General features: G+C 36.2%; 1 protein-coding gene across 5 annotated transcripts in view; it reads right to left on the reverse strand.

Annotated features, from left to right (window-relative positions):
- PMS1 (PMS1 homolog 1, mismatch repair system component) overlaps positions 1–19,987 on the reverse strand; it is an 87,497-nt gene that overhangs the window by 66,378 nt on the left and 1,132 nt on the right. For 2 of the 5 annotated variants that reach the window (XM_017500719.2, XM_017500718.2), the window contains exons 2-3: positions 13,049–13,200; positions 8,871–9,053 (exon numbers count right to left, since the gene is read on the reverse strand). In XM_017500719.2, the coding sequence (XP_017356208.1) occupies positions 8,871–9,053; positions 13,049–13,180 (315 nt within the window). In that variant the 5' untranslated portion in view covers positions 13,181–13,200. Of the gene's footprint in view, positions 1–2,448; positions 2,543–8,870; positions 9,054–13,048; positions 13,201–19,760; positions 19,883–19,987 lie in introns of those variants that run through there. The other 3 variants (XM_037728559.1, XM_037728560.1, XM_037728561.1) reach the window with 3 other exon arrangements.

Genomic DNA, 19,987 nt, shown 5'->3' on the forward strand with positions numbered 1-19,987 from the left:
CTTTTGAGCTAGGTTCATCCTCAGCTATTTACTTACTCCATGAGATAGGTATGGAAGGATAACAATAATAAAACATACCTTTGTCAGAAAGAAACAAAGTGGTGAGTGGGGATGCTGGCAAAGAAAGCACTGGGAAGAAGGTAGTCTCCTCACACACCTGGTGAACCAATGATGACCCAAAATTGGGAGTAATCTTTCTTGGCCATCATTATATGCAGAGCTGAATATTCTAAAGTTAATCTATAAAATTTAGACACCATAAGGATCCAACCCCACTGCTAGAACTCATCTGAATCCAGGTGGGTCTACACTTGATAGTTCTGTCACCCTGCCCTAACCAAGCAGATTTATTGTAGGGCCTACAGCTCTGTGGAACAAGTTGGTACCATGCAAGGAATATCAGAGCAACAAAAAAGAAACAGCTTCTCTAGCTCACAGTACTAGTGGAGGACATTAGATTCTCTCTGAAAATAAAGTCTATACAACTCTTATGGGGCTCTATGTCAAGCTGCTATTACTGTGATACTATTCCCCAAAAAAGCAGAACTGAAAAACTATGAGTTTCTGAGTACTCTTAAGGGATCCACTTCTTCCAAAATATATCACATGGTTCAAATGCTGTGTAATTTAGAGGACAGAAACTGCTAGAGATTTTCTTTTCTGTGTTTAATTATTCTATAATTATTCCTTTAAAAACAATTCTACATTTAACCAACTGCTTTTCTAAAATGCCAAGGTTAACTGAATTCTATTTCTCTTCTCCAAAGAACTAGCCACCTGACCTAAAGTTGGTGTCACTGAGCAAAGGCAGCCCTGGAACTCTGAGTTCCAGTACTAACTCTGCCAGTGGCTTCTAGATGGTCCTGAATAAATGATCACATATAACATCTTTAAGGGAAGGGTGATAAGATGAAGATGAGGTTATACTTTATAAGGTTACATGGGATTTTGTTTCAACCACTTCAAAGCATCTTACAAGATATTAAAGGGCTCATCCGTTAAACATATTAGTGATAACAAATATATTCCAGCCTAGATGAAGCAGCTGAAGTGCTAAAAAGCAAAATAAGACCTTAGTGCTCATAACGCAACATTTACATTAAAGTGAAAAAAACCCCTCTATTTTCCAACATTAAAATTTTGTAAAATTACAATTTATAGATTATGAAAATTTATTTAGATAGGAAATGCTTTGGAACTCATGGCTAAAGACAATAAAGCATAAAGCAAACACATAAACTTATGAAATACAGTGTGTTCCTCAGAGGAAGGAAAATGAATTCAAGAGTTCGTTTCATCATATGACCCTGTGTCCAGAGCAGGAAATTTTTTGGACCAGGCATAGGTTCAGAAAGCTAATGAATTCAGCATTTGAACCTGCAGTAACTCCACCATCAGGAGCATCTCTAACAGTACACAATATTACTGGTGATTCTTACTAGAGACATTGAGGAATGGTAACAGAGAGTGAATCTTGTGATGTCAAGAGAAGCAATAAAGAAAACCAGTATTTTAAAAGGAGAAGTTTTAGAAGTCCTTAGAGAACCTCAGAGGCTATCAGTTATTAAAACTGACTCTTGTCCAGTTTACTGAGTTTCAAGAAATTGTAGCATCATTACAAAATTAAAATTACATAAAAGCATTTAAACTTTAGATAAACATGGTTTTTCTTCAATGTTTAGATAAAAAGTAAAGAAAAATATATATTCTGATAATTAGAGTAAAAATCCTCTGACAAAAATGCATTTAATTATGATAAAGACTTTTGAGTTTTTGGGGGGCTAACTTTTAGATGAACACTGACACAAATATGAGTCTAAAACTAAAGGTCTTTATGATTCAGGTGAAACACAGACTTTTGCCTGAATGACTGAAATGTTTTCTTTTCTGCATGTGAGTATGCCTGCCTGCCTGCCTGTGCAGTATATACAAGTATTGTGCAATAATTAAAGTACTCTGACTGTAGAACTTGTTCCCAGATACCCACTTGGGGAGCCTAGCAACAGGGAGATCTTAGCCCTGGCTTTTCTCCTTTCAACAGCGTTCCATCGCCTGTGAGGAAGCTGCATTTAGGAAGTAAAATATTCAACTGCTTTGAAACTTCCCAGACTTACTCTGACTGAAGCTCTACCATCACAGCTATAAAGGAAATAGGAGACCACCCTACACTGTGGAAAAGGAGTCAGGAATCCTTGGCAGCTTAGAACCATCATAATGATGCTAGGGGCTTCCCCTGACCCTTTTATAACATGTAGGCCCACAAATAAGTGAGTCCCAACTTCCATCTTCAAAACAGAATAACTCAGCTTCTCATTTTGCTCCTCTAAGCTATGGAGGCCTAATATGATGTGATACAAAAACAAATCTATAGATCCTACATTACCTCATCACAAAATTATACAGTTCACCCTTGAGCAACACAAGTTTGAACTGTGCAGGTCCACTTACTCACAGATTTTCTGCCATCAGAAACAGCAAGACCAATCTCTCCTCTTCTACCCTTTCCTTAGCCTACTCAACATGAACACTTAATGAACGGATTCTATTTAATAAACAGAAACATATTTTCTCTTATAATTTTCTTAATAACATAAAACTAGCTTACTTTATTGTAAGAATACAGTATATATAATACACATAACATACAAAATATGTTATCTTTTGGTCAACAGTAGGCTATTAGTAGTTAAGTTTCAAAGGAGTCAAAAGTTACATGTGAATTTTTGACTGCATGACGAAGTGGTGGGGGACAGGGTCTGCATCTCAACCAGCTGATGTTTAAGGGTCAATTGCATAATGAGCTTGACATGGTCAGAATAATATTCAGTACATTGCAACCACTTAAATGGTGAATGAATGAATCAATAAATATAAATGTTATACAGAGGATGACTAATACTTCTGAGGAAAAAACAAGAGAAAAAAATGAACTAATGCTACAGAATAAAGACATTTGGTGAGAATTCGAAGGAATTTACCTATAAATGGCTATTATATTTTAGAAAGGATTTCCCCAAATGTGGAAAAGTATACATAAACATTGAATATTAAAGTAAAATACTGTTTGCAGAAAGGAATAAGCAAGTCTAATGATCTTATCACCTATATGATACAGCAGTATACTACTTTTCACATACAAGTCCAAAGTAGAAATAACTTTCATCTGTATGCACACAATATTCAAGACAATGTAATATGTATTATTTTATTTGATCCTCACTTGATTTAAAAAAGAAAAAAAAAATATTCTCAGAAAACTTAACCTTACTTTTGGCCTTTGGCCTATCCAAACACTCAGGATTTACAATTAGGTTTATGACTCCTACTTCAGAATTTGTTCTTTATTTATTTCTCCCAAAACCAAAGTGTAATTTAGCACCCATATAAAATCCAGTTCAAAAATGTTGTTAGTTTCTTAAACATTTCTTTGATAACACATATAAAATATCAACCTAAAAAGGAATAAAATATTTTATGTATATTTTATGATAGGAATAATAAATACAAACAATCTTTATAAAAATTTGCATGAGAAGGTCAAAACAGGATTTTCACTATCTCTAATTCAACCCAGTCACTGTGCTTAGTAATTAGTGTTAGTAATTAAAGATGACAAATATCTCAAAATTACTCCTTTACTGTCAACAATTTCAAGAAGTTATGCTTGCTGATGTGATTTTAAAGAAAACCATTACCAGTAAATTTGTGTCAGTTGCTGATATACTTACACTCATCACAGATCAATTACTACTTTTCATTTTTAAACACTAACAGTTTACTCTGTAGCTATAAAAAGAATGCCTGCTCGGCACAGTGGGTCATGCCTGTAATACCAGCAATTTGGGTGGCTGAGGCAGGAAGATTGCTTGAGGCCAGGTTTTCAAGCCCAGCCTGAACAGAGTAAGACCCTATCTCTACAAAAAAATTTTTTAAATTATAAAACAAAACAAAAATAAAGGTTTACTCCTTTGAACTGTTTAAGGTTGGAAGTTATTTTATTATTGACAAATTAGGAAAACTGACCATTCTAATATATAAATAAAGAACATAGAATTAGATATATTTTAGATTTCTCCAGCCAATTTTGCTGAAAAGTCTAACTCAATTTTTCTTCTTAATTATCAACATTTTAAAAATAAAGAGAAAGTAATTTCAACAACTGGAGTTATGGGTGATGGCTGTTTAATAGTGTGCCCAATTACGTATCAATCTGTGGAGGCTGGGATGGTTTACAACCCTATGACTTTAAAATTATTTGCATCAGTTTGGTAGATAAAATAACCAAATCACTAATTTTTATTGTGTTCACTGTAACTTTCATCTGAAAAGTTTCACAATAAGCCAATCATGAAAATGTATTTTTTCTATAGATGAAACCTCAATTCTGAGTGCTAAGGAATATTCATTCAGTTTAAAAACTGAACTTTTTTTCCCCCAAAAAAGCAGCCATTAAATAGGTCTTACTTAAAAAATTTTATTTTTAAATGTAACTGACTTCAACAAACATACAAGATTTCCTGTTTTTCTGAAATACTATTCATAGTCCTTCCACATAAGTTTCAACTCACCTACCCTGCTAACAACTTGGTTATTGAACTTACTACTGCAGGCCTGGGTAAATTTGTAAACAATTTAATATTTAATATGGATGTATTTTTAAACTTTATAAATAACATTTCTAATCATGCTAGTAAGGAGGTAATATAACCTACTATGGAAAACTCCCTAATAAAAGGCATGATATTAGAACTGAATTCTGGGTTTTGCCTTGAACACACTATGTATTCCTGAATAGGCTACAAATTTCATATTTCACTTATTTCACTGTGTACAAATCCTCTGAAATCATCTACCTAGCACAGCACCCTGCATGGAGTAGACAATGAACATTACTTGATTATTAGAGATGGAGTTTTAAAGTTGAGCTAAGACTTAGCATTTGGCTTCACAAGACCTCAGTTTCCTCATGAGTACTATGAAGACACTGAAGCACAGAAGACCTACACTGCAGGCTGGCTAATCCATGAAGCTGGTTCTGAGATGGAGATTAGTGAGCAGGCAGCTTATTGGGGGGTTATCTGGGATGATCACCAGTGGGCATAGGGCAATGTTGTCCTGAACTAGGACCTTTATAACCCTCAATCAGTCACTGTATGCAGGTGTAAGGCAGTTCTCTTCAGCTGCAGTAAGGGCAAGCTCCAGAGGGAGACTCAGGGGTGAGTCACCAACAGTTCTGGCAGCTGGGGGCTGACTGCTCAGTCCTGAAGTGGAGGAATCTAATGGTGTACTAGAGCCCCTACTACTATCAGAATTCCTTCCAGCTAGCTCTGTATTTCCTTTAGCTTTCAGGTATAACCAAGCCTAAATCATCATCAAAAACTCTTGTGACAAAATAATACATACTGTAAGACTTCATTTATATCAAGTTCAAGAACATACAGAACTAATCTGTGTTGACAGGGGTCAGAGTAACAGTTACCTCTGAGGAGTACTGACTGGGAGTGGGTATGAGGAAACTTTCTCGGGTTCCGATAATGTTCTAAATCTTGATCAGGAGTATACATATGTAAAAATTCATTGTGTTGTTAGTGTCTGCATGTGTATATGCATGCATACATACACACATCTATATACGATTTTCCCAAAGACCTGTAAGAAAGGAAACTCTATAAAATACTGTATTTTCTAAGATAAACAAATGCTTGGCATTGCAAACATTTTTTTAAAACCTTATAGTTTTCTATTATTGTGATACTCCGACAATTGTTTTGTAATTCTAATGAGCAAAATTATTTTATTTATATTCAAGGCCACTTGAGTGCTTAAAAATAAAACAATGACAAAATGATCAACTTGCCTATGAAGTGGATTTAAGTAACCAAATAAGGAAACAAGATAGAAAGTGACCAATGGACAAAGACTTACAAAATTGCCATCTAAACTCAGAACTACAGTGAAGATTTGAATAAATCACATGGATCTTGTAAAACATATTTCTAAAAACCAAGTATAGTGCTGCCATCTAGCAGGCAAAGCTAATTATGACCAATTTCGGCTCTGAAGAGTTTTAAGTACACATATCTTGCAGAAAATACAGAAATATCAAATTATCTTTTTTGACAATAATCTACCAAATAAAGCTTAAAGCCTATCTGCCAAGTTTGAACAAGAGCTAAAAAAAAAAAAAAAAAAAAAAAAAAAAAAAAAAAAAAAAAAAAAAAAAAAAAAAAAAAAAAAAAAAAAAAAAAAAAAAAATCAAATGCTTACGTTCTAAAACAAAAAAGATGACTTCTAAAGCAGCCACTAACAGCTAAACAGTACAGGGAGATTCAGAGGTTCCCAGGTGCAAATACCATTCCATTTTAAAAACAAACTCTTCGTACAAGATCCAGTGTTGTAGATTCCCATTTATAGTCTTGGGGAGAAAAATGGACAATGCCCAGTTGAACCTTCTAGTCACTCTTCCCCAAAATCTATTTGGAGGTTCAGTGAACTCTAAAGCAATCGCTGAGGAAAATGGAGAGGTACACAGTGTGCTACATTTTGGATAGAGGTTTTAAGAGTACACATAGGCTGGGTGTGGTGGCTCACGCCTGTAATCCTAACACTTTGGGATGCCGAGGTGGGTGGATCACCTGAGGTCAGGAGTTCAAGACCAGCCTGGCCATCATGGTGAAACTCCATCTTTAAAAAAAAAAGAGTACACATAATAATTTCCCTTTAATGATGTCTAAACATCTGAATTCTAATAAACAAGGACCCCCTAGTCCTCCACGCTCCAACAGCAAAATCTCCCACTTAAACTTCATCTCCTTTGCAAATTTTCTGGCCTACTTAGGACATCATGTTATACAGCCAGAAAAGTGCAAAAGTAAAAAACTGAATACAGACGGTCACCAATTTAACAATGGTGCTACTTACACAGGATTTTTTCACTTTGCAGTGCTATGGAAGTGATACGCATTCAGTAAAAAGTGGTGGATACAATAGCGATGCTGAGGCTATAAGCCTCAGCTCCCAGTCAGACATGTGATGATGAGGATAAACAGGTCCTCTCCAGTACACTACGTTGCCAGATAATTTTGCCCAACTGTAGGCCAAGGTAAGTGTTTTGAGCATGTTAAAAGTAGGCTAGGCTGAGCTGTGATATGCTCAAAAAGTTAAGCACATTAAATGCATTTTTGATTTGCAATATTTTCAACTTGCAAAGGTTTAATCAGGAATGTAATTCCCTCTTAAGTCAAGGAGCATCTGTACTGAGCTGGAATCCTATCCACAAAAAAATGGAGAAAACCTACACTATACTGTGCCAGCACTTCAAAGGAAGAAGGGCTGAGGGAAGACCATAATGAACCTAGAGACTATATCACTCCTGGGAAGACTGGACTACGAAACAGATGTCCAAAGACCAGAAGAGGAGACAGCAACAATATCTCACATCTGTGCCACTTTTTCAGAACAGGTATGAAGTCCTATCATTTCACTGTACTGGAACATTCTTGCCTAAATAGGGTCTGCCAGCCTAAGCACAAATGAAGAATTACATGGCTACTGGGCAAATTTCAATAGCTCAAGAGACCCTTACAATCATCCTATCACTCACTGGCACATAGGTACTGTCACACAATAAAAGAGCCCAACACCCAGAGTAATGGTATAGTACAAAAAAAGTAGTACAGAGTCATGTAATCAAACCCAACTGAAATACAAAGAAATGAAGAGATCAAGGTTCTAAATGGGCTTTGCCACAAACTAGTTATAAAATCTGGAGCAGAGACAGTATAGTATAATTGGTACTATGGAACTGACTGTTTCAAGCACTAAACTCAGGAGTTTATAGACACTGAGCACCTAACCCACAGTCAGAAGGGTAAAGTTCTTGGATCCAATCTGCCCTTAACTAGCCTATGGTTTAGATCAAGTCAATTCACATCTCTAGAGCATACTTTCATTAAATGTACTGATTACAGTGGCATTTCCAAAGTGTAGTCCACAGAACAAGCAAACAAACAAACAAAAATGATATGCTTTCTCAATAAAAGAATTTCACGGTCAAGTAGGTATAGGAAAATGTACCTATATAGACTACGAACCTTAGAGATTTACAAGGCGCTCGAATATAGTAAAGGCTCTGAGAAGTGCTGCAGTTAAACATCTGTTTAATTTCCAAATGTAAAACACACTTTGCTGCTCCTCAAAAAATTTTAAGCACAGTTATGATATGACGTAGTAAGTCTACTTCTGGGTATATACTCAAAAGAAGTAAAAGCAGGGACTCAAATAGATATTTGTACACCAATGTTCACAGCAACATTATTCACAATAATCCAAAGGTGGGTGGAAGTAACCCAAGTGTCCACCAGTGGATGAACAGATAAACAAAATGTGGTATATACACACAATGGAATATTATTCAGCCTTAAAAAGGAAGGAAATTCTGATACATGTTACCACATGGATGAATCCTGAACCCATTATAAGAGAAAGAGACCAGATACAAAAGAACAAATAATTTATGAGTCCATTTATATGAGATACCTAGAATAGTCTAATTCATAGAGATGGAAGTAGAACAGTGAGTACTAGGGGATAGGGGAAAGGGCATTATTGTTTAATGGGTACAGAGTTTGGGATAATGAAAAGGTTGTGGAGATGAATAATGGTGATGGAGACACAACAATGTGAATGCAGAAAATGCCATTGCCACTGAATTGTACAGCATTAAAATAGTTAAAATGATCAATTTTACATTATGCGTATTTTACCAAAATAAAAATATTTAAAGCCATACTTCACCAAATACCGGGTTAGTTTCAATTGTAACATTCAGTGATTATGAAATCGCTAAATAACCAATATAATTACCTTACCTCAGCTACACAACAAATTGACCCCAAGGCTTCTCCACGAAAACCATAAGTTGTTAAATTTTCAAGATCTTCATGACTATTTATTTTTGAGGTATAGTACTTCATTGCCATCACAGGTGCATCAGCAGCCTTGATACCCTCCCCGTTATCTCGCACCTCAATTTTATCAAATCCATAGTTCTCCTACAAAATGTCAACAAACAGTTTTAGTATATAAAAATATTAAACTGTTATCACACTTAGAAACACAAGTGAAAGAATTTTGACATTTTGATTTACTTTTATGGAAACGTAACATTATAGAAATAAGAGTTTAAATTCTTTCTTTTCCTTTTTTGAGATAGAGTCTCACTCTTGTTGCCCAGGCTGGAGTGCAAAGGCGCGATCTCAGCTCACCACAACCTTCACCTCCTGGTTTAAGCAATTCTCTTGCCTCTGCCTCCCAAGTAGCTGGGATTACGGGCATGCGCCACCACGCCCTGCCAATTTTTGTATTTTTAGTAGAAATGGAGTTTCTCCATGTTGGTCAGGTTGGTCTCGAACTCTTGACCTCAGGTGATCCGTCCGCCTTAGTCTCCCAAAGTGCTGGGATTACAAGAGTCAGCCACTGCGCTGGGCCAAGAGCTTAAATTCTTTAGCTCTACTAATTTCTAGTTATGGTACAATGGGCAACTCCCTTGTTTTCTCTGGACTCAATTCAACTGTAGAATAAGGAGGTTAGGCTGATCTTTAAGGTTTCTTTTCACTGTTTCATTATCATGGATATTTACAATATAACATAATTTGTTTAAACTTGACTAAACAAATTATTCTGAATTACATATACCTTTTATATATGCGGTCCCCAAACAAAACAAAACAGAACAGAACAGAAGTCCATCAGCAACAAAGTAACACATATTCTAGTCAGGAAGAACCTAGCAAGTATCATTATTCAACTTGATTTTTGTTTATTTTGTTTTTTGTTTACTCATTTTGCTTTTTTCTATGGCAGGAATCAACCTGATTTTTAATACTTTCTCCCTTAGTGCTCACATAAAAATCTATAGCCATCCAACAGGAAACTGCTGAGAAAACACCTCTAATTTGGCAACCAGTGAGTCTTTAATTTGAAAAAAAGTCAAGATTTTTTTTAGACACTTTGTCACTCAGGCTACAGTACAGTGGCATGATAGCTCACTGCAGCCTTGAAGGCCTGGGCTCAGTGATCCTCCTACCTCAGCCTCCTGAGGTGCTTGGGACTACAGGTGCATGCCATAGTCCCTAGCTATTTTTATTTTAATTTTTTGTACAGATGGGGGTCTCACTTTGTTGTCCAGGCTGATCTCAAACTCCTGGCTTCAAGCAATCCTCCTGTCTCAGCTTTCCAAAGTGCTGGAATTATAGGTGTGAGCCATCACATCAGGCAAAGAAAATTTTTTCAAAATCTCAATTCACAGTTTTATATTCTAATACTAAAAATATGCATACATAACAAAAACAAAATTTAAATTTAAATACCCATGGTGTTCATTTGTATGAACACCATAGTCTAAATCTGGTAGCCAACTTCCGTAATAAACATACTCCACAAAGTCGTATGTGTATGACCATAGATGCAACTTAGAAAGGGGGAAAAAATCTTTCTATAATTATAATGACTCTGGTATTTAAAATATTATGTCTTTCTAATAACCTAAAATGATATAATACTGTATATGTCAGGAATTTTTAGATAAATTAGATATACAAAGCATTGGAGGGAGACACCTAAGATTTTGTTCCTCACACCTCTCTCAATCTAAAATTTAAGTTTCGCTGGGCACAGTGGCTCACGCCTGTAATTGCGGCACTTTGGAAGGCCCAGGCAGGCAGATCATCTGAGGTTAGGAGTTAGAGACCAGTCTGGTAAACACGGTGAAACCTCGGTCTCTACTAAAAATACAAGAAATTAGCTGGGCATGGTGGCACACACCTGTAATCCCAGCTACTCAGGAGGCCAAGGCAGGCGAATCACTTAAGCCTGGGAGACGGAGGTTGCAGTGAGCTGAGAATGCACCACTGCACTTCAGCCTGGGGAACAGAGTGAGACGGACTCTAAATAAATCAAGTTAAGTTTACATTCTGGGAACAGTCTGTCTTTTTTATTTAAAAAAAATAAGGCCGGGTATGGTGGCTCATGCCTGTAGTCCCAGCACTTTAGGAGGCTGAGATGGGTGGATCACTTGAGGCCAGGAGTTTGAGACCAGCCTGGCCAACATGGTCTCGAAACCCATAATAAGAACACAAAGATTTGTTTAGATGTTTAAAATAGTATCATCACATTTAATTAACTAATTATAAAAACATACCTAGTCAGGATAGCTATTATAGCATAAAACCGCAATAAAACAGGTTTTATTATGAAGACCCACATATTTAAGGTGTGTATTTTAAAATTCCACAAAGCAAATACTGTTTTAATGTCAAGAGACTAAAATTCACAGCCAGATTAAAATATTTAACTCAGTTTTATAGAGGACCTCTGTTGGCTTTGTAACACTATTTTAAGAAAAAGATGTTTGCCTGCCACAGATTATTAAGTGAACTCTGTCAGCTATAACTATCTAATCCTATTTAATTATTATCAATTGTACTCTAATCAGACTGAACTGATTATATGAAATACCTAAGAAAAACAAATGGTCATTCTTTGAATTTAATTTAATGTACCTTTTTTCACATTTATAAAGCTTAGAGTGTATTAAAAACAGAATAGAGGATTGATATAGAAGACCGATTCTCAAACTGTGTTCCAAAACCCACCAGCATCAATGTCAACTAAAAATTTACTAGAAATGCAAATTATCAGGCCCCACCTAGACGATGAAGTTCTACGAGTAAGACTCAGTAATGGTTTTAGCAAACATCCTAAGTTATTCTGATGTACCCAAACATCATTAGAACCACTGCCACAGAAAGAAAACCTAGAATGGGTTTTAGAGTCAGAGAGACCTGGATTCCAGTCTCGGCTCTACTACTTACTAATTATGTGACTTTGGGAAACTTCTCAGAACATTATTTGTAGAATGGGTATAGTATGGCTGGGCACAGTAGCTCACACCTATAATCCCAGCTCTTTGGGATGCCCAGGCGGGCGGATCACCTGAGGTCAAAAGTTCGAGACCAGCCTGGCCAACATGGTGAAACCCCGTCTCTACTAAAAATACAAAAATTGGCCAGATATGGTAGCACGCACCTGTAATCCCAGCTACTTGGGAGGCTGAGACAGGAGAACTGCTTGAAATGGGGATGGAGATTGCAGTGAGCCGAGATGGAGCCACTGCACTCCAGCCTGGGTGACAGAGCAAGACTCCATCTCAAAAAATTTAAAAAATAATAACAATAATAAATAAAATGGGTATAGTAGTAGTTAAGTCACAGAGTTTTATAAAAAGTGACTGGGATTTTATTTTTACACAAAATATATATAGTATGTCCATGTCATAGAATCTTACCTAGTAGATAAGAAAAAGTTAGGTCCATTTCTTACAAATGTTTCTCTATCAGCATTGTTTCTAGTTCCAAAAAACCAGAAGCAGCATAAATATCTGATAATTAGGAGATTTTTAAAAATGTGTTCTTAAAAATCCAACAGATTTATTTACCTTCCTACTATGTACTAGGTACTGGCCAGGTATAGAGGACACAAAAATATATAAAACATACCTCTTTGTGTTAGCAATTAGAACAAAGGAAATAGACATGCAAACTAAGTGCAATAAATCATGAGTGATGTAGGTCATATTTTCCCAAATGATTTGATATACAGCACTTAAATTTTTAAATGTGAAAAAGGTAACAAGGGAAATGGTCTGAAATTTGATTAGATGGAAAAAATAAAATGCAAAAGAAATAACTAAAACAAGAAAATATGAATAACCAAGGACATATGTATGTAGAAAATACAAACATTAGATGGTTTAGGTGATGGATTCCTAAAGAACATGTTTTCTTTCATAACATATTTCCTTTAGTGTTACTATAATGTTAATTTAAATTAAAATTTATTTTTAAGGATTTCCTCTTAAGACAAAGGGTTCAATATCCTACGAATAATTTACTGGTATTAAGAAATAAAGGTAACAGTTTAAAGAGAAAATATCTGTCCAGCCCTTTTTCTTTGTCTTAAAGATATTTGGCTTCTTAAGGACACTTACCAGTTTAACATCTATGCTTGTGGCACCAGCATCCAAGGAGTTTTCAATGAGCTCTTTTACAACACTGACCACTGAAGTGATGATCTGAGAACTTGAAAGGAGTCGAATTGTTGCCGCAGGCAACTGTTTCATTTTCACTTTTAACAGAGCAGCTAGAAGATAAAAATGCAACTTGTAAGAATTGTTAAACATTCCCGACCAACAGAACAGATGGCAATAATAATGATAAATAATAGACCATCTTCATTGAGACTTACTGTATGCTGGCTCAACTGTTAGCACATACAATATTAAGTCTTCTATTTCTTCCTTTTTTTTTTTTTTTTTTTTGACATGGAGTATTGCTGTCTTGCTGTCACCCAGGTTCACCACAACCTCCACCTTGCAGGTTCATGTGTCCCTGCCTCAGCCTCCAGGGTAGCTGGGATTACAAGTGCTCATCACCATACCCAGCTAATTTTTACATTTTTAGTAAAGATGGGGTTTTTGCCATGTTGGCCAGTCTGGTCTTGAACTCCTGACCTTGAGTGATCTGCCTGCCTTGGCCTCCCAAAGTACTGGGATTACAGGCATGAGCCACCAGGTCCAGTCATAAGTCTTCCATTTCTTATTATTATCCTTTGAAAATAGGTGCCACCAACACCTCAATTTTATAAAACTACTGAGGCACAAAGAAATTAGAAAACTTGTCCAAGGTCATCCAGTTAAGAGGCAGAGCTAAGGCAAGTCCTTCAACAATTCCTCTATTGATACGTAATATATGAATATATATAAATGCCTATGGATAAAAATAACCAAAAATGGGTTCAAAAAATCCACAATAGACCTAAAAACAAACAGGCCACAATATTCTTGAGGAAGAAATTGCTTTTTTTAAATTTCTTCCAGGATTTTTGTGGAACTAATTATTATCACCAATTCTAACTTAACTCTAACCCTGTATTTCCAACTGCCTGCTGAAATAATCACTAGCTCAAACTGTAATTTTATCTTATGCAGAAAAATATAATTAACCAATCCCTACCTCAAACCCATGACTTTCCTATAGGAATAATCCATTCACCCTAACTCAAATCTGATCAACTCCTAAATCCCATTCATTTTTTTCTCAGTATTTCTCACATTTAGTTCCCAATATAATTTCCTAATTAGCCTCAATGACTCTTAAACTTTGGCCACCCAGTCCATACTGCCCATTAATTAAAATGATGATGATTACAATAGAAATAGCAACTACTACATTAAATATATAGTGTGCTAGACACTGTGCTAAACACTTTACATATGGTATTGCATTTAAACCTTTAAACCATAAAAAGTAGGTACTATGTAGATCATCTTCATTGAGACTTACACTTACTGTTATGATCATTTAAGAGGCTGAAAGCCGAGTAAGTAACTGGACCCGGGTACTTCTCATTTGAGATTTTTATATCAAATTTATTTCCTTAAATGTCTGTGCCAACTATATCGTGGTCCAAACTCCTTATAGCAGATCACTGAAAGCTCATAAATATTGGAATCAAGACATGCATGTTCTAAAGAGATTTCTTAAAAACACTATAGTAATAATTGAAGAATGAAAAGAACAATTGTGCTATAATGAGTGTAGCTGGCTGAGAATGAGCAAGTGATGATATGACCTTGGGAAGTGGATAATGACAATCAGTTATGTGGCTTATCAACAGTCTCATTTAAACATCATTAGTCATCCATAAATTCTCATGAGTTATAATGTGTTTCAATAACCAAGCTCCTTTAGAGTTAGGATTACTGTCAACCTGAACTAATCTTATACCAGGTATGTCAGATAACTATCCTCTACATTATTCTGCCTAAAACATTATGTTAATTACGTGGTTTCTCAAAGCCAGTAAGATAAAGCTCAAATCTATAGGTTGGCATTTGAGGTCCTTTATAGCTCCAACCTGCAGATCCAAAATCTCTGTTGGTAACTAGAAATCCTTTGTTCAAACAAATGAACAAAAAATCCAAAAATGTCCTATGGAAATTCCATTTGTAAAGCATGCAGGGAGGGGGCTTTTTGCATCTTACTGCCTAATTTCAGAAAAGATAATGGGAAAATAAGTACAAGCTTGACAACATGCAATTCCTCCATAGAGTCAAGGTTTTATTAGGAAAAAAAGGGTGGTTAGGGGTGGACATCAAGGTACTTCCTTTATTTTCCATGACTAGCTCCCATGATAATTTAATCCTATAGAACCTAGGTGTAAATAAAATAAATAAAACACCAAAAACAAAACAGAAAGTCATCGGTTTAGGATTATTTCTCAAGCAGCCTAAGACAAATAAAGACATGTAAAGAAAGATTCAGTAACTGAGTGGGAAATGTAGCACAGGCACTATAACAATTACATAGGAGTTTAAGGAATGCACTTCCAGGAAGAGGCCCGACATATTGCGTTCTGAAAGTGTTAACTGATCACAGTTCATAAATACAGTATATTTGGCTATATACAAGGCAAAAGTGATTGGCACAGTGAAAAGACGTACAGACCAGAACCTATAAAATAGGTATTGGGGGTTCACCTTTATTTCACTCAGCAAATCACTCAAATCCCTCCATAAATCAATTCGTCATCTATAAAAATGGAGCTAACACCTCACTGGTTTATTGTGAGGAATCAAATAAGAAAGTATATACAAAATGTTATTCTACAAACCATAAGGCCTTATAAAATGTAGAGTATTATGATGAGAGATCATTATGTAAAGGAATGCTGGGAATTCTATTTAAATACTAACTACCCTCTAATTAATCTATATATTTGATTTAGTTTGGAGTACCCAGTTCTCAGGAGAGTAGCTGTGAACAACTACCTCTCAGTGGTTATTTTTGTTGTTCTCAACGGCTGAGAGGCTTTCCCGTCCCACTCATGCAGGGAAACAGTGGACTGTGGGCTACTGCATTGTCATAACATTCACACAAATTAGTGCTGTCATAAGCAAAAGGCACCGCTGCACTCTTCCAAAGCTTCAAAATTACCTCGATCTAAGGGACAGATCTGCACGGTCCAATATGGTAGCCACTTAGCCACATGTAGCTACTGAGCACTAGAAACGTGGGCAGTCCATACTGAGATATGCTAATACACACACAATTTCCAACTCAACATTAATAAAAATCATATTTTTTTTACCTTGATTAGAAGATTAAATGATTTTATCCTATTTGGATACATTAGATTACATAAAACACATTATTAAAACTAACTTTTAAAAAATCTGTTTAATGTGACTACTAGAAAATTTTAAATGATATATGTGACTTGCATTATAGTTCCCTTGAATAGTGCTGGATAGAGCAGTGGTTAAAATGGCAGGCTCCAAAATCACACTACTTTGGTTTTATCCTAGCTCTTACACTAACAGTTATATAACACTGAGGAAATTAAATGCTCTAAAATACAATCACCTAATCTATAAAATGGATATAATAATGATATTATACGATTGTGATGAGAAGTAAATAAGGTAGTATATATAAATAAGTTATTACAGTGTTTGGTATACAAACGCTAAAAATATCGCAGGGTACGTGTTCTAAACTGAGCTCCTCTAAACCTCTTAATGAACAATCTTTTCACCTTTAACCCCTACCCCATAGGGGCTTGGATTCAAGAAGTCTTCTCCCTTAGCTAGAAAATCTAACTGTTGATCAGAAAAACACTGATCAACAAAACTTAGGGTACAAACCAAGAGTGACTCCTTCTGGGCAGTCTCAATCTCATCATCTTTGTCTCATTCCCTATAATAACTTTATCGCCTACAATGAAAAAACTAAAATCTTTTTTTTTTTTAATTTCATCCCAATATTCCTCATTCTAGTTTACTAAGACCATGGCAATTCATAGCATGAATTCTATCACTTATCTACCCCATTCCATTGTGTCCTCTGGTGTTTTAAGATGTCTGTATCTCATTTCATACATCAGGTTATCTTTCTTCTCTCCTAATTGCTACAGTCTGAATACTTCTGTCTCTCTCAAATTCACAAGCATATTGTATCTGTATTATCTCCATTTTATAGATTAGCTGATTGAATTTTAGAAAGTTTAATTTCCTCAGTGTTACGCAACTGCTAGTAAGAGCTAGGATAAAACCAAAGTAGCATGATTTCAGAGCCTGCCATTTTAACCACTATTCTATCCAGCACTGTTTAACAGAACTATAATGTAAGCCATATATATCATTTAAAATTTTCTAGTAGTCACATTAAAAAAGGTTTTAAAAAAAGTGAAGTTAATTTTAATTATGTACTGGATAATCTAATATATTCAAAATATCAAATATCATTTTGTCCTATAATCAATGTAAAATATTACAACTGTAAAGATTAAATTAATTAAATTGTATAATTGAACCTACTACACCCCGTCCTGAACTGTCTTCCTTTTTTCCTGCTGTACAACTTTTGAATGTAGGAAATTATGTATTATGTATCTCTGGGTGCCAGGCAGAACAATCAAATGCTTCATTCATGGCAAGCCCTTCACTTCATGAATATTAATGAAGGACCACTAAAAATAATTTATCAGCATCTTTCTTACGCTAACACAAACATTAGAAAAAGTAACCTCCTTCCCTTTATATACATAATTTTAACTGACCTCCATATCATCCTCCAGTTCACCTGCATATCATAACTTTTTTCTGGACTCCTGGGCCTTACTTCCATCTATGTTCTAAATATCATTTATTTGATCTGAAGGCAACCTAAACGTAACATGTCCCAAAGTGATTAGAGAATCTTTCACTCTCTTTTTTTGAGATGAAGTTTCGGATTTTGCTTTTGTTGCCCAGGCTGAAGTGCAATGGTGTGATCTTGGCTCACTGCAGCCTCCACCTCCCTGGTGCAAGTGATTCTCCGGCCTCAGCCTTTGTGTAGCTGGGTTACAGGCACCCACTACCAAACCTGGCTAATTTTTTATATTTTTAGTAGAGACAAGGTTTCACCATGTTGGTCAAACTGGTCTCGAACTTGTGACCTCAGGTGATCTGCCCACCTTGGCCTCCCAAAGTGCTGTGATTATAGGAGTGACCCACCACACCCGGCCTCTAATTAACTTTCTTCCTACATTTCTTGTTTGATAATAGAAAAATAGCCAACATGAGAATTTTATATATATTATCCTATTTAATCCTCACAACAACTCTACATATTCTATCATCCTTTATCACCAAATAGGACTTGAAGGCATGGTAACTTGCTCAAGATCACAAAACTATTAAGTGGCAGATGCACACCTTGGCATTGACTCCAAAGGCCATGCCCTTGAAGAGTTTCTGGTTTTTTTTTTTTTTTTTTTTTTTGAGACAGAGTTTTTGCTCTTGTTGCCCAGGCTGGAGTGCAATGGCGTGATCTTGGCTCACTGCAACCTCCGCCTCCTAGGTTTAAGTGACTCTCTTGCCTCAGCCTCTTCAGTAGCTGGGATTACAGGCATGTGCCACCACACCTGGCTAATTTTGTATTTTTAGTAGAGATGGGGTTTCTCCATGTTGGTCAGGCTGATCTCGAACTCCCAACCTCAGGTGATCCGCCCAACTCAGCCTCCCAAAGTGCTGGGATTACAGGCGTGAGCCACCACGCCCTGCCGAACACTTTCATCTGAAGTACCTAATGCAAAATTAGAAAACTTGAAGTCATCCTAGAAATTCTACTCACTCTATATCCTGCCACCCAGTTCTACCTCTCCTAATATCTAAATGTTTCCCAAATTAGTCCTCTCCTCTTTGTGCTGCCTCCATTCAGCCTCTCAAACTTTCTCTTCTGAACTACTGCAATATCTACCTAATTGATATTTTGACACCTATAGGGTTCTTTCTGTATTTAAATTTCATCATGTTGCTGCCCCACTTAAAATTTTTATGTTTCCAATTGCCAATCAGGGTAAGTCCAAACTTCTTAACAACTGGATTTTTGCCTTCTCTCCCAATGTCATCCCATCTTTGCCCAAATGTGCACGACAGCAATCATATTGTACAACTCATCTCTCTCTCTTTTTTTTTTTTTTTGAGACAGAGATTCACTTTGTCTCCCAGGCTGGAGTGCAGCAATCTTAGCTCACTGCAACCTCTGCCTCCCAGGTTCAAGCAATTCTCCTATCTTAGCCCCCACCAAGTAGCTAGGATTACAGGCGTGTACCACCACACCCAGCTAATTTTTGTATTTTTAGTAGAGACAGGGTTTCACCATGTTGGCAAGCTGGTCTCGAGCTCTTGACCTCAGGTGATCTGCCTGCCTCGGCCTCCCAAAGCGCTGGGATTACAGGCATGAGCCACTACTCCCAGCCAACTGTCTCTCTTAAAAGTGGTGACATTCACTCCCTCCTCAGCTCATACAGTTCTCTCACTCTAGGCTGACTTCTAACCATCCTTCCAGATTTAATTCAAATATCAACTCTTCAAGAAAGCTTTTCTTCCCTGCTCCAGCCTCCTCTCCCTACCTGCCAACAGATTAGGCATTCTTTCCTCTGCAGTCCCCCTTTATTTCATTCCTCACTTTAACCTTATCACAAGTTATTCTATTAATATGTATTTCTGTCTGTTACTCCTGACTTATGAGTTCTTTGAAGAGAGGAGTTTCATATCAATCACACATCCCTGGCATAACTCCTGGAATATAGTACTCTACTGTATGTGTACCAAATGAACGTTTTTGAAAAAGTGGAAGGGTTTATATCGAGCTTACAAATCACAGCAAAGAATGTCTGGGCATATCAGGATAGTCTTCCATATTTGCTGAGGGGGAAATGAAACACTTCTGAAAGAGTGCTGATGACCAGGAAAGTCAGTTAAGGACAATAGGTGTGCCTAAAAAAGAAGTAAAGATCAGAGAACTCACAGACTTTCATTAGAGAGAAAACAAAGAAATAATTTATTTAAAGATTAGACCAAATTCAAAACAATTAAGGTCAT

This window comes from Cebus imitator, unplaced genomic scaffold, assembly GCF_001604975.1.
Source record: "Cebus imitator isolate Cc_AM_T3 unplaced genomic scaffold, Cebus_imitator-1.0 Scaffold268, whole genome shotgun sequence".
Taxonomy (NCBI): Eukaryota; Metazoa; Chordata; class Mammalia; order Primates; family Cebidae; genus Cebus; species Cebus imitator.